The following is a 16,986-nucleotide window of genomic DNA, read 5'->3' as shown; positions in this document are numbered from 1 at the left end:
GAGCCACATTATTTTTTCTTAATCCTTTTGTGATTTTAGAAATATTTATTATAAGTTCAATGTGATATATAGAAAAGGTATACACACTTTTCGTTGAATCAATATCATTCATGTTCTTTTATAGAAGTCAAATTATCTATTTTAAGCTGTATAATATTTGTTCTCACTAAATTAGAATCACATATACCTTTACCAAACATACAACATGTCGAATGTCCACGTAAGGATCGAGTTCAATAGTGTCCATTTTAGAAAAATCTCTGATGGAAATAGGATCGTAGAGTGGAAGTAGTCAACATCCGAATGAGGATTCTCATTGATTCAAGATCTTAGACTGCCATGAATAATAATGTTATATTATTATACAGCCAACCTAATGAGATAGATACAGAAACATTAATATTATATTTGAGAACATAGCATGCCTAAAAATCTAACGTTCAAATTCAGAAGTATCCTATAAAAGTTTTAGGTTTGTAAGATTGGAGTTGAAGATAGTGCACGCGCCGTGCCATGTGCCGTCACCTCGTTAACAAATAATAAGGTAGCCGCCAGATAAGGTCACTCCAAACACGTGCCCTTGTCTATACTGTACCAACCATATTTCTGTATTTCATTTGCATCTACTATATGCTAATCTACTTAATTTATTGTATACATACACGGTAGAAATGAGAAAAAAAAAATACTAAATACTATTACCATTGCTACCTTCATCTCTTCATCTTTATTCTTGATTACAAAATATAATGTATATATAATAATAATATGCATAAACAACTAACCAATATGACATGAAATGCTTCTTTAATGCGAAATTCAGTCAAGTCAACTTGGATCTGCGCAATGTCATGTCCAGCAAATAGGGAACCCGTGATATAGATGATTAATAATTGATGCTACTTTCAACTAGGAATTCTCTCTGCAAATTTTTCCTTTCATGGATTAAGCTCCTTTTTTTCCTCAAGGGAAAATCCATCAAGTGCTCCTTTGATTTAGAAAAGTAAGGCATTATCAGCATATGAACAGTAACAAATGCTGTCGTTGGTATGACGTATCTCAAGTAACTATCTCAACACAGAAGATTTCAACAAAATAAATAAATTAATAAATAAATGATAGAAGTTTTCATACAAGCAGATTTCAGTGTATAGGAAAGTAACATAAGAAGATGGGTAACCCCTATATTTGCTTTCTTCTTTGGAAGTGAAACACTTGAGCTTGTCATGAAATTGATGAAACACAAACAATTTGCTAAAAAATGTTGTGAACCCATCTATGTACAAAGTCAGTAGTTGACAGCAAACTGCGTCCTTAGATCCCTAAAATCATGTTTTTTCCTGTCATTCTGATACAAAATTGAGTATTCCCCCGCTTTCCAGCAGGTTATCTCCAATCCATTCACTCCATAAATAAGGGCTGGCAGCAAATCTCTGCAGTCTTCTCCCCACAAATCCCATCATCCCAGTTATTGTGCCCAAATTTCGTCAGAACCAACACAAGCATCTGTCCAACTCATCCATCCATTGCATGCACCTCCCTCTTCCAAGCCTGAGAATCTTGTGGCTCATACAGCTTTGCCGAAAGCCCCAATATCACGGCCGAGACAAGCTTTTGACTGTGGGAGATCACAGTATGAGGAAATCAAACAGCCCACAAATCTCCACGTGATGCAGAAGAAGAATCTGCAGACAAGGAATGGTTATACGTCTCTCTTTCCCATGGGTCCAGATGAGTTCTGCTTCTTCTGTATACCATACTGCCAAGTATCTCTTGTTTTGTCACCCCCGTGATCAAAATCATCTACGGAATTCTCCATTGAAAACCGTGAATGGCGATGGTTCCCGTTTCTGGAGCCAATTGGAGCACCCATATTCTCGTCATCTTCAGATGGTGCTCCCGACCTGGAATCCATCATATGCATATCCATTGCTCTATATCTTGGTCCAGCTGATCTCATGCCCCTCATATTTGAAGGCTTACCGGGCAATGATGTGTAAACAGGTCCCTTCGACACCAGGAAGTCTTTAGGAAGAGAGTCCATGTCCATATAGCAATTTCGAGATTTAGCATCATTAATCAATGCAGCCCAATCTTCAGATTGCACCAGAGCATTCGCATTTCCCATGACCTGTAATGGTAGCAAACTATCAATAATATTATCAACTATTACAAGTTTATTTTCTAATTAATACATAAATAAATTTGTCACCGATGAATGAATGCTTTAGAATGATTTTCATACCCAAAGGGCCCTCCTTGCACGTGTAAGGGCAACATTCATCCGACGAATATCTGCAACAAAGCCAACACCGTGACTAGATGCACGGACACAGGACATTATAATGACATCTCGTTCTTGACCTTGGAAAGCATCTACTGTATTGATATATAGATCCTTCCCTTCTTCTGAATTTAAGACTTCGTCAAACTCACGCTGGAGGCATTTCAATTGCAGCTTATATGGAGTAATTATGCCAACAGTAATTTTTCCTAGACCCAAAGACTTGACTGTTTTCTGAACATGCTCATACAATCTGAGACAAAATTGTGCTTCATGTATGTTTTGATAAGAGACTGATCCACCTCTGTGAGACTCGCGCCCATGTCTGATATCATAGAATATATAAGGTTTAAGTAAAGGGTCCTTGTAGTATGGCTCGTCAGGAAGTTTAGCCACACTTTCACTATCGGTAAGCCGCCCTTGATAGAAGTACCTAGAAGGGAAATCCCGAATATGAGGGTGCATTCTATACTGCACGGACAACAACATTGTCGGGCAACCTGCTTGTTGGAACCTTTCAAAAAGACTCCTACTGTACATCAATGTTCCAGCAGCCTTGCTTATAACTGTAGCAGGAAGCTGCTGAGGATCTCCAACAAGAACACACCGAGCTGCACCGAGAGAGAGGGGAGGCAGAATTGCCACCTCACTGGCTTGGGCTGCCTCATCAATGACCACCATATCAAAACCATGGGAAAGGCGAGAAAACAACTTCCGGCCACTGCTAGAAACTGTAGTAAAAACAATCTCTGCTTCATTTGCAAAACTGGCCTCTAAACTAGCACGGGCTTCTTCCAAATTAAATCCACTACCAGGTCGAAACCTACTTTCAAGAAGAGCTAGGCGAGACATCTCAACCAGAACCTTGTCCCGGTTTTCAACCACAGCAGCAAGGCTTTGTAGCAAAGCATCTCGATTCTGATCTCGGGCCATGAGAAGGTCAGGATCAACACCAACAGATCCTTGGGAACGAACAGCAGCGGCAGCAGCATTAAGATCTCTGTGGAGACAATGCAACTGCTGAGTCAACTGTGCCTCACGATTCTTTAACTGGTGCATCCATCCCATAATTTCTTCCCGACTCTTGATTAAAAGCTGTTCAGTTCTGCGCTCAACAGAAACTGCTTGTGCAGCACGTGTCTGAGAATCAACCCCTACTCGAGCCACATCTGGTCGATAAACTTTCATCTCCCCATCAATAAATCCACGATCCAGAACACGAGCAAGAAGCTCATCAGTGGCAGCATTAGATGGAGCACAGACTAACATTCTAGGTTTTGGGACCAGTTTAGGTAAGGTTCGCAAGAGATTCTGGTCCATGTTTTGAAGAACTTCATCGATAGATCCAGTGGGTACATGATCTGAATTAATCTCATTGACTTGCTTGTAGCTCTCAGGGGCCACATGCTTTAGTAAAGAGGTGTAGTAGTGCTGATACTGAACAAGGTGAATGACATTCAACATTCCCCACACTGTATGTGTTTTTCCTGTTCCTGGAGGTCCTTGAACGAGGGTAAATGGCCAAGGTTCTTGCCTTTTTGTTGATCCACTACTTGTGCCAGCAGCTGTGTGCGTAGCAGCCCATTGGATTGCTGCCAACTGGGGTTCATTGAAGGTCCTACGTAGATACTCAACAAAGTTCTGTGTGAAGCATTCAGGCATGGCTGGGGTCTGTTGCTCATATTTAGGGAAGTGTTCGGGACTAGGCTGAAGGATTGCAGTTTGCATCTGGAAAGTAAAAATAGTTAGAATTGAAATCCCACAACACTACTTCATATTATGATAGGTTTCAGCATTTACCTGCAAATTTAGTCGACGAAATGCATGTAGGGCAACATACTCCCTTTGTGTGGTAGCAAGAGAACCAAGAACGGTGAGGTACCATATGCTTCCACTTTGAAGCTTTCTTATGATATGGTCATCGTCAACCCTACAGGAAAGAACAATTACATTTGAGATCAATATTGGAACCAAATAAGTGCACAGCAACACAGTCAAGGAACCTCAATGGGAAAATTCTAATGAACACTTGCCTGCTGGGATCATAAGAGTCTCCAACATAGTAATGAAGAATAGCACCAGGAGGATCACGGGTATCAATAGGTATGTGCCGCCTAACCGTGCCGACCACTCGTCCAGTGACTTCTGATTCCCCATCATCCTGAGCTACAGATGAATTGTTCTGCTTGGATCTAACTGCTTGCATAATGAAACTATTAACATGATTGAACTACAAAAAAATTTAGAACTGATTATCATGTACTAGATATTTGGCAACAAACCTGATCCAGGCCTGGGGGATGAAAGAATTGCAACATCACCCTCCTTAAATGACCACTTGAACTCATGTACAGGAAGAACTTTCACATCATACCACCCTAAAAAGAGATTCAGATAAATTAAACCCACAGATTAAAAAAACAAAAGCAATAAGAAGCAGCAAAGGAAGGGACTACATATTTGTTTGTTGAAGTTGCAAGGATAAAGCATGAAGCACGGTTAGTTAGGGTCCAAACAAAATTACAAGCAGGGAAAGAGAAAATTAAATTCCATGAACTAAGGAGACAGTTTCTATTATTCAGATGGAGCATTTAAAATAATGCAATAAGTATCAGTTCACAGCAATGAAATTGCTTCGCACAAGGAATAAAATATATATCTAACACAAAACAAGCACCTAAAGGTACAAGACATATACCTCTTTCCCTCGACTCATTCGCCTTCACTCGCACCATAATATGAGTATCCCTTGACACTGTTTCTGTTGACTCTTCCCAAGTACTGTAAAGTTGAGCACGGCATTCCTCAAAAAGCAAAGGCTCAAATACTCTAACATACTCTTCCACTGATTCAAACCGTCCAGGGACACACTGAAGCTCAGTATCCTCTGAATGACAGGATCTTCAAATTAGTTACCAACAATAATAAAAAAAATAACAAAAAATTCAAAAGGAACCAAAGGATATATCTGCATTAACACAGAAAAATGACAAATGAAGATCAATCCATTTACTAGAAGCAAATGCATTAGAGCTTAAATGAGCAAGTACATACTACAACATAAAGCCTTAACCTACAAATAATAGGAACCAGCTATATGAAACTATGATTGATACATGTTTTTGCATTTGTTTGCTCTTGTGATCATAATATTACACCGAGAAAACTCTTCCAGAAGTTCTATTACATAAAGAAAAACAGAACGTGAAAATAAAATGTCAGACTAAAGTCAATTTGTTCAGCAGGTTTGCCATATTTCCACCCACAATAGCCATAGACCCTAATATCCATGAAATGACATTCTAATAAATAAACCTGTGTTTGAATGGAAAGATAACAATTTCTAATTAAGAACATGTGAGGAGTTCTTATCTACAGTATGTATATTTTGTAGGATAACACTAACAATATAACAGTTGACGAACTTTGTTTTGAAAATGGTCAAATAATTGTTACTGTCCCTTGTAAGAAATCTAAAACCATGGGTGACAAATTGAGACAACATGATTTTGCATTTAAAACCAATTCATACAATCCAAATCACAGAAAACAAAGCAAACAATCCAAATCACAGAAAACAAAACAAACACTCTAACACACTGGATAAAATCAGCAAGTAACGAAGAGAAAATAGAACAATGGGCAGATAATAGTCAAAATACTAAATTGAAGTAAAGCTCCAAGTTTCCCTTCCACCGGTTATCTTTCATTCTCTCTGAAGAAAGAAGACAACTTGAGAACCATAACACAAAAGAGGCATATGATGGCAACTGGATTACATAAAGAATTCATGTAAACCAGAGGAAGCTATCAAATCAATATCAAATTTCATTCCAAAAACAACTGTCATCACCTTTGCATATCTCTCCAGTGTTATGAATCTCACAGTGTGATAACTGGAGGAAGGGAGCAACAAGATGAGAAATCAGAAACCACACGAGTGCAAAGAATAAAATGAAACAAATCTAAAGAGACCAAAAAGCTTAACAATAATAGTATATCTGCACTATGGTCATAATAAAATTACTTGATACCTGGGTGATGCCAAAACTTTTCACTGGTCACCTCCCGTATAAGGCGTTCAACAGATGTGTCCTGGGACTGGTTGCTGATAGGAGTCTGCTTCTTGATAGAAAGATGCTTCTTGTTTCCTAATTTAACATCATTGGAACTTTGACCACTCAATCCCAACTTCCTATTAGAATGAATAGTGTTTTTCTGCTGCCTTGAATCTGTCAATTGTTTCCATGAACCCTGTCTTGGAATGGGTGGTAAATTGGCCTCTGCAGGAGGCTCTGTTTCACTGTTTAACCTCCTGGATCTAACAAGTGGTCCTGTAGTATCGCCATTAGAATCAGATTTAGGTTCATGTGCATCAGCATGGTTGCCACCTTCACCAGAAGTAGTCTCAGTGAGCTTCTGATCCTTAGCAATTCCAACACGCTCAACTTGTGCAGGAATAGTGCGGACTTCCTTTATTGTACGACTTACAACAGATGACGAGAAATTCTGCCTTCTAGGGGTTGAGGTTTTAATAGGACCTGCTTGCTTAACATCCTCTAAGTTAAGAAACATTGTCTGTCTATTACGTTTCTTTCCCAACATTTCCTCTTTCCGTTGGTCAATCTTCCTCTTCCCTGGATTATTTGCACACCTAAGTGCGTGACTTGCTTCAATACCTTTCACTTCTTTTTGCTTGGGAACTAAAGTGGGTTCCTCCAGTGCATCTGTAGAGGTTTCACTTTTTATATTGCTTTCTGAATTTGGAATACTATTGCTTTTCTGCTCACTCGAATTTGATTCTAGACCTATAGAAGTATGACTACCCTTTTCATCATTTATACTATCAGAACTTTTAAGATTTCTAGGCTTACAGTCAGAAGCAACCACAACACCCCCATCCACCATTCCAGATGTTGCTACCTCTTCTGAAGCTTGACTTCGCTGTGCCAAATTATTCCCTACATTTGCATTAGCATTACTACCTCCATTTGAATTAGCATTATTACCTCCATTAGCATTAGCAAAGACGTCCTCATCAGACCATTCCCCTTCTTCCCTCTCAATAGGTTGGGCATTTGCTGAACTTTGTATCCGTGAATCTATAACCTTCACATCTTCATCTTTACTTGACTTTGAGGAAACCTTTGTGTCCTGATCTCCTGCTTTCTTCAATTCAGCATCTGGTTCAGGCACACCAGTGAATTTAGGCCGAACAAAAGGTTGAAATCCAGAGACAGATGAGGCATGTGAAAAAGCATGATTATTTATTATTCCTTGGGCTGCAGTTGATGTTGCAAATAAATCAGAAGCATGGGGATTTGTCGAGGGGAGTGTCTTTTGGGGCTGGATGCAGACAATACCATCTCTATCATCATTATCCTCTGCAGGCGGTTCATTGAGATCAAATAATGGCCTTCCTCGAGAACCCATCTCATATGCATAAGTATACAAACTAAACTCGGAATATATTGTTGAACAGAAAGGTTGCTTTTATTTTTTTTAAGAGACAATACCCATGACATGCCCACAATGAGAACAGACAGTGCACCTGCAAATCGAAAGGTACAAAGGGCTGTAAGGCTCGAGGTACGAATTCTTACCTCAAAGTGTAAGGTAACAAGCAGCAGAGTTTACAGAACAAGTAAAAGCACATACAACCTAGATGCAGTATAGCAGAAGACAATCACAAGAATCTATATCTGTCAACTAACCCAAACCAAAACAAACAATTGTACGAACACATAGAATGAAATCCACAATTTACCAATCTTTACAGGTAGTGACGACTTGTGTACAAGTATAGGTTGATCACAATATGTCTATAATTGATGATGAAACTAAAACAAACAAATGATCCAAAAGGAACACATCAGAGTCAGATATTTCCAATAGCAAATCAAAACCTAACACCAGAAACAACTTCAAAGGAAAACCTAACACTAAGAACACCCCAAAAGCCAATCTACAATAAACCATCCAATGTTCATCAACACCAATCCACCTATCAACAGAACTCCTTTCAAGAATCAAATGACAATGGTCAAATCAGACACGGCCCAGCAAAATACAAACACAAAAAACAGTCCTGAACTCACACCACACCAGATCAAAAGACCACTAATTTGTCATCCCAAAACCTAAATCAAAACTGAACGTGGAACCACAAAAACTCCATCCACTCCATCCACCGAGTGACCTAATCATCATATCTAGGGTTTCAATAACCAAAGCCAAGTTAGTACCTCCACCAACGCCCCATCCACCAAGATTCCAGATTCCCACACACCCGTTCACCAAGATCTTATCCTCACATACACCCCACGTTCAGAGATCAAACCAGTTGCCCTCCATTCTCCCAATCACAAACCATCAAACCAAATAATGCACAAATCAAAAGAAACAGTCAACCCTGATTTCCTCATTCACTATCATAATCATTTACTGATTCTCTCTACCCTCCCAGATTTTCACCACTGAAATTATCAACAACCCACCCCACCTCTATTTTTTTAAATATTAAAAAATAGAAAATTAAATTAATTAGTCCTGGAGAGAGATAATTTACCTCTTCTCACTCCGCACAGAAGGGGGCGATTTAAGAGAGAGACCGATGTAGAGAGAGATAGAAGAGGCTCGCTCTATAGGTGCAATTTAGAGAGAGAAAGTAGAAAGAGAAAGACAAAGAGAATGCAATTTGATGAGGGAAAGAGAGGGTGTGGTGACGGGTTTTTATAGGAAAACATGGATCCCATATCGCCGGCCGGAGTTTCCACCGGTCACCGTTAAGTAATTACCGTCCAAGGACATTTTCGCCATTTAATTTTTTTTACAAAGGGGCAAAATCGTAAACTCGCTGCCGCCAGGGGTAACTCGGTATTTTCCGCTTTTGTAGCGAGTATAAATCATAGATATACCTAAGCGTGACCAAACGAAACTGATTCAAAATCCTCACCCACGGTTCTGGACGGCGGCGAGTGGAACCCACGCGAAACGGAACGCGTGGAAAATTATGGTCCGTTAGTTTTTCCAATTAATTTATTAATAACAATTAAAATCCTAATTTCTCTCTGTACTTTTCCGGTGACACCTTCGTGTGTCTCTTCGCGTAATACTGATCCTTCGTATCTTTTTTGTCATCTTTTTATTAATGGAAATTATAGAAAGGGAAATTCATTAAAACATTTTTATTTCTATAATTTGATAATTTGATATTCTCACTCACGCTCCATCCACTCTAAATAAGTGATATTTAGAAAAAGTAAATAAATGTTTTATTAATTTTTACTTTTAATATATTTCCTTTTTCTATAGCTAATAGGATAAGATTAAGAAAACTCATGTATCGGCGCAAGTTATATTGAGAATAACTACTTTTTTGTTTTTTCAAAATATTGATATCTTTCACTAATGATCCTTATTAAAGTAAGTAATCGGCTAGTTTTCAAATGCATAACATAAAAAATTGTATTTTTTTTCTCAAAAACACTATTTATGCTTTAAATTAATTTTCATGCGCTAACTATATTAAAAGTATATAAGTAAAAAATATAAATACTATAAAAATTAATGAATTTTTCATTTGTAAGCTTTATTACATTTAAATTCATATTTAAATTTATTTTAACTAGTTAATAAGGTAAAAGTCTTTAAAACTAAGAAAAAATATTAAATATGGTTTGTCAAAATTCTTTATGGAGATTAATTATAAACAAAGTTGACATCGATTGCATAATTGCAGAAAAAACTGAGTACAAGTTTTTGCACCTGTGCATGGAATCAAATTTTTATTAATTTATACCTGTCCAGAGCATTTAATTACAAAGAAAAAAAAAAGGATAAATCTGTCAACGTTTACTGATAATTAAATATTTTAAGAAAATAAGCAGAATAAATACAACTATTTATGAATTGTTATTTCTCCTACATTTAAAAAATTTAACTTTTTATTCCTGAGCGTATTTTAGTCTTCGTATTCTATAAGATAAACATTCAAATATATTTTTATGAAAGTATGATTTCGTCTAGTGGTGGACTCACAAATTATTATTGTTATTATTAGTTGGTTTGGAGACTGGAAATACAAAATACTGTTAAGATATTGTTAAATAAAGTAATTGTGCTTTTATATGATTTAATTAATAGCATATTTACTATTTAATATAAAAATATTAATAGATAATAATACTTTTTTTTCATTATTCTATTCAAGAAAGTACTTGTAACATTATGTTTTTATTAACAACAAATATTCGTTTATTTAGACATGCTTGGAGATTATTTTCTTTTTTATTCTCACTAAATAAAACTTTTAAATAACGATCAAATTTGGCGAAAAAAATAGGTTAATAATAAATTTATAACAAAAACTATTCTAGATATCATTTATAATTTTTTAAATTATTTTAATTATTAATAATTTTTTATTTATAAATTTAAATTTAAATTGGTTATTATAATAACTAATTATTTTTTACTATTAAAATTTATTGTTATTCAATAATTTTTTTATTCTCTATATTAAAATAAATACAAAATACTTCTAACTATATTAATTTTATTGTAATTAAAATTCGAAATAAAAATACTGCTCTTATATCAAGTTTAGTTGAGTTTATTATCATTGGCTTATCAAGAATTGCACTTACATTATTCAAACATATTTTCTTTGAAATTAATCATATTTACTTTTACCAAATAGTTTTTTTTATAATAAAAAAATATTTTTAGTATAACAAATATTTTCTTTGATATATTAAAATTCATAATGATACCCACATGAATTTATTTGAACATAGATATTTTGATTATATAATTTATATTCTGAATGTGTAAACAATATGTAAGTTAAGAGGTTGAAATTTAGATATATAATTGTTGGTTCACTCTAAGAGAACGTTTGGTTGACAACCAATTTTAATTTTATTAACAAAAAATTGTCAATCAATATAATGATCAGATTACAAAATAATAAAAAAATTAGTTATTAAAATAATCATTATTATAAATAAAAAATTATAATTGGTTTCTAAAATTTAGTTATTAAAGTTTTTGTTACTAAATAATTTTATTTTTAAATTAGTCTCTAATTAATCAATGACCAATCTAACAATTAATTATAATTTTTTATTTATTATATTGACTATTTTATTTATCAATAATTTTATATTTTGTAAATTGATATATAAATTTGTCAGAATTTTGACTAACAACTTTTTATCACTAAAATTTATTATTATTGAGACATTTTTTTATAGTGGTTGAAAAAAAATGGTAATTGTGACTATGATATTAATGTAATATATAATTACACTGTGTGATTAGTAAATTAGAGATAAATTATATTTTTGGGTTGATTTTATCAAGTTAAAAAGATAATGGAATATTGCTTTTGTTTTGATCTTGTAGACATATGGAGTTAAAAGGTCTTTAATAGAATTAAGAATGTTATATGAAGGTTATGACTTTGTTTGAATACTAATGAAATGGTTAAAAATAAGTCTGTATCCAATTTACATGTGTTTGATGGGTTTTCAGTATATTTAAGCATTCAAACAAAACTAATAGTTGCTTCCGACGTGATTTTTGTTCAACCGCGACAATTTGTCACTCAAAATTGGAATTATGACAAAATTTTGTTTTTTAATTTTGTGAATTTTCTCCCAAAAAAATGTAAAAATGTTGTGTTGCTACAATAGTTGTACTTCATATTTTATTGATCGTCACTTCCCGCAATTACAAAATTTTAACATCATGCTTATAGACATTTTAATAATATGTTTCCTTACCTATTAAAAATACTATTAAAATGATTATAAGTTTTTTCTATTTTACTAATTACAGATAAATTCTAATTACAATGTTCTATATTATTTAAAAAATTAATATATATATATATATATATATATTATTAATGATTTATCTAATAATAGCATATTATATTTACAGTGATACTATTTATCTTAATATAAATTTTATTAGTTATATATCTTTTATTTGTAAATTTTATTTCAATACAACGCTAAGATTAATATATTTTTAAGTTAATGTAATATTATCAAAAATAATATACTATGATATGAAGAAAATATATTTTATGAAAAAGAAATTCAAGTTTGTAAAGTTAATCTTACCAATATTTCAATGAAATAATGAAGATTTCGCATCAATTAAAAAAATAAATTTGTAATATATAAATAAATACAATATTAAATGTTATAATATATTTCAATAAAAATATTAAAAATTCTACATCAATTACAGATCAAATAAATTTGTGATATATTAATGAAATGTTAAGATAAAATAAAACAAATTGTGTAATATACAAATACATGTAAATCTTATATTATTATAGAACGATTATGTAAATTTAAATTAACTTTATTATGCTTAAATTAACTTTTTAAAATGGATAAAAAACAAATCATCCGACTAACAAATTTTCCTAATAATAAGTAAATAGAAAAGGTATAGAAGATTTATAGCTAGAAGTTGGTCTAAAAAAGTTGCATCCCTAATTAGATAATAGACATAGTCTTATTGACATGAAATAGCTGGGAAAGTACAATGAATTAAAGTTGTTTATAATAAAGTAGTATTTTTTTAGTTTGTTAAAGTTTGTAAAAAAAAAATTGTTAACTTATCATTTTCGTAGTGCAAATGTTTTTAAAGTTTTTCACCCAATATTTTCGAAACAAAGTTATGTGTTGTGAGTTTTGCTATTTTTGTTTTGGTTTTATGTACACTATTTTTCATCTCATTTTTTCAAGATGGTGGTAGGTGATGATGATCTATATCAGTGTGGAATAAAAAGTTTGACCACCATATCAGCATGCACCACTATACTTAAATTATATTATTTTTCTTAATTATAATGAGTTTGTAAAAAATGTATTAACCTCATTGACCATAAATATTGGATGTTTGAAACCCTTTCTTCTATATAGTGATTTGTGTGAAATTTTCAGAAAATGAATAATTTAAAGTACTATAGCTACTTCATTAATGGTGGTGATTCTTCATCAAGTTTTCATTGTATCAGTTTTCATCTGTGACTTTTTATGAAGTTGGAAGGTTCATTGTGTCTTTTTATGCAGTTGGAGGGCACATTGTTTGTAATTAAGCAACAGTAGTTTAAGAACAATGGTCCTTTCGAGGGTGATTTAAAAAATAGTTAAGTGTGAGTAATTTCATATAAAAAATAGTTGAGTGCTTTAACAATGTGAAAAATAAGTTGATTTTTTTTCTGCAAAATTGGAAAAAAAATAAAAGAAAAGTAGCATAGTAAAATGTGAAGATCAATCAATAAGGTGCAATTAACTGTTATATATCAGCGGAAACACAAATACGATAATACATGTGATTGTACTTTTTAATTTTTATAAAAATTAGTTAAAGATTCTTAATTTTTAAAATAGTTGTTAAATAAAATAATTATTAAAAATTAAATAAATTTATAAAATAATATCTAAAATTAAAAGAATTTTTTAGATTAACAATTAAAAAGTAAAATATTTATAAAATAATTAATTTTTAAAATAATAATTAAAGAAAAATTTGGAAAAACAAAATATTGACACAAAAGAATAATCTCTTTATATATTACTATACATTTATCTTTAATTATTATTTTCAAAATTTAAGATAATATTAAATTGTTTAAAATTTCGTATCTAATTTTTAATTAGTTTACACATATTGGATTAATAAATGTATAAATAAAGATGGGCAGAATATAAAATCTCATAATCATTTCATTATAATAAAAATATATTATATTTGTTGATTTCTCTAATAAACCTTCAACTTAAAAATACGAAGAAAGTATACTGTGTATTTAATATAATTCGTATTTGATATGTTGATATATTTATTTTAAAAATAATAAGATATGTTATATTATGATATATAAGTATTGAAAAATGTACAATTATTAAAAACGTAATAAATATATGATGATATTGTGTGAATTTAAACTAAAACTATATATACTAAAGTTATAAACATAAAAATTATAAATTATTGTCATCATAAAACTATCACTACATTTTAGTAGTCAAAACCTTTGTGATTAATGTTAGTCACTAATCTATAAATCAATTATTTTAATAGTCAAAGTCTTAATAATTAATGTTAATAACGAAATTATAAATAAATTCATAATAAAAACTATTTAAATTATCAATTCAGACACTAATTATAATTTTTTAGAATTATTTTACCTATCAATAAATTCTTTTAAATTAGTTACTGTATAGTAATTAATTGGTTTTTTTTACTAAAATTACTTATTATTTATAAATTTTCTTATTATATACTACCATTATATAAATTAAATATTTTGATCTAAGTATCAATATAAAAATAAAGTATCTATATATTATCGGATACAAATACGATTATAGATAATCTCGATAAACTATAGCAGGGTAAATAAATCTGAACTAATGCCTAAATAAATTTATGATAAAAGTTCTACAAAGAATTAGAATAACTATTTTTTAAGTCGATTACATACATTGAACGAAAGGCTTAAATGAATTATTCTTTTATAGGATTTTTTAAAAAACGTTTAAGATTTTTTACTTCAACAATATTTGTTTTAAGGGATTTTTTTATCATAGTATTTTTATCTCTTCCAATATTATTTTTCAATTCCATTTTTAATTTAGTTTTAGTTTTTAAAATTATCAAATAAAAAAATTTGTGTCCTAGTATACATTATTTACTAAAACCCTAAAATTTAATTTGATTATTACGAATTTTAATTATAAGATTGTTTATATATTTAAAAATGATTATTTTTCTACAAATTATTCATATGTATATAGACATTCATTTTTGTGTACATATACAAGTATTATAATTTAAATAAAATCAAATATTTTTATTATAGTTTATTGTGAATCAGCATAAAATCCGATGGATTATAAATAATGGTAACAAGAAACGAAGGAATTTTTATAAAAGTAAATAAAATAGAATCATTCCATATATAGCATAAAATTGCCTAATTTATAAATAAAATTAAACTAATATAAAATTTAATCTAAATTCCAACATTTCAAATTCAACTTTCTTTAGATTGGAAATTACTTTGAAAGTAAAATTTTAATGTCCAAAGTTAAATTGTTTATATTTAAAATTAAATCTAAAAAATTTAAACATTTGAATTTTGACACGAACTAACAATTTAGAAAAGTAAATGGAAAGAAAGTTATTTTTCTACTTATTATATTACAATTATTTTTTAATGTCTTATTTTAATCGATTTAACAGTTCAAAATATAAGAGATGGTTGTGTGTGTGTGTCTGTATCTCTCTATATATATATATTCTGATTTGAGTGGAAATATATATTTTTTAAAATAATATCTTTACTTTGATTTCTATAAATTGAGTGTTTGATTGCAAGAAATTTGAGAAAAGAAAGTGGATTTGTTTTTACAAACTTTAATTCAACAAAAAAAGAAGAAGAAGATGAGAATAGAGATTTAAAAAGACTTAATTGTTGTTACTATTAAACATCTTTATTGATATTTGAACTGGTAACGTCCAAGAAAATTTTGTAGTTTTATAAAATATTAATTGGATATCTACTATATAATAATATCCTTAAATATAGATATAATTCATACAGATACATATGTATTATAAGCTCAAAACAATATAGTCCACAATTGATATTAATTAAATAATATTAGTAGCGTAAACTTATTTTCCTCTTACTTTTTCTTCAAGTTTAATTACTTCCGATCACTTGTAATAAAATTTATTTTTAACTTCTAATAATAATAATTATTACATGTAAGGATAAAATAATTATAAAATTACTATAATATCATGCATAATGAATTAGATACAAGTTGTTATTTAAATTTCTCGTCACCTGCTTGTTATGTAACTGAAATTTATATGTCACGTATCTAACGGTAAATCTTGATATAAAATTTAAGATCAAAATAATATATTTAAAATTTACATATTTAATAATTATTCATAATATAACAAAAATACATAATTTAGTATTAATATTGAAATTTCATTATATGCTTATCTTTAAAAATGATAATTTTAAAGTTATATTCTACGTTAACCTCATTTTAATTAGCAATGTAAGTTTTACCTCATTCATTTATTCTAATTCTTTTCATATTTAAGAATGTTATCTTAAATTATGTTCTAAAAGATTATAATATAAAACTTCACACCTATATCTCTTTTAATTTAAGAAAAAATAATTTTAAAAAAAACTCATCTAATTGAACAGATAAATTCAACCGGTCTAGTTCTCATCATGAAAAAAATGATGTGAGATACACGTAATCACAAAAATATATTTTTAATATCCAACAAACACACGATACTCTCCACTTTTTCTTTTTTATCATCTCTTCTTGCTCAAATAAAAACTCTCACTCTTTCTCACTTAAAAATTAATTAATCATTACTTTCAATTAAACATGTTTTGTACCAAATCTAAATTAATTAAGCACATTGTTATATTATATTCACTAAACATAGGATGTAAAATTAAAACTGATTTGATATAGTTAGTAGGAAATAGAAAAGTTGGTAACAGAAGAAGGTGCTAGAACTTTATAGTAATGTGATCCAGTAATAATTGTGTACCTTTGAAATCATGCATGTTCATTAGTTAATGACTAAACATAGCATGTGAATTCTTCTGCTACTGCTAT

The 16,986-nt window shown here is 30.7% G+C and overlaps 1 protein-coding gene across 1 annotated transcript; it reads right to left on the bottom strand.

Moving 5' to 3' along the window:
- Nucleotides 1–1,085: 1,085 nt before the first annotated feature.
- On the bottom strand, nucleotides 1,086–9,115 carry LOC114166982 (P-loop containing nucleoside triphosphate hydrolases superfamily protein). Its single transcript, XM_028051871.1, has 8 exons — nucleotides 8,853–9,115; nucleotides 6,319–7,835; nucleotides 4,983–5,171; nucleotides 4,567–4,662; nucleotides 4,318–4,480; nucleotides 4,085–4,214; nucleotides 2,246–4,012; nucleotides 1,086–2,131 (listed from the first exon to the last, which is right to left on the bottom strand). The coding sequence occupies exons 2-8, from the start codon at nucleotides 7,715–7,717 to the stop codon at nucleotides 1,703–1,705; spliced, it is 4,173 nt and encodes a 1,390-aa protein (XP_027907672.1). The 5' UTR covers nucleotides 7,718–7,835; nucleotides 8,853–9,115; the 3' UTR covers nucleotides 1,086–1,702.
- Between the last annotated feature and the right edge of the window lie 7,871 nt (nucleotides 9,116–16,986).

Source organism: Vigna unguiculata, chromosome 10 (assembly GCF_037176805.1).
Source record: "Vigna unguiculata cultivar grain cowpea cultivar isolate G323 ecotype 2 chromosome 10, ASM3717680v1, whole genome shotgun sequence".
NCBI classification, from domain to species: domain Eukaryota; kingdom Viridiplantae; phylum Streptophyta; class Magnoliopsida; order Fabales; family Fabaceae; genus Vigna; species Vigna unguiculata.
Note: the sequence above shows the minus strand (reverse complement) of the source record. Positions and strands in the feature narration are given on the sequence as shown.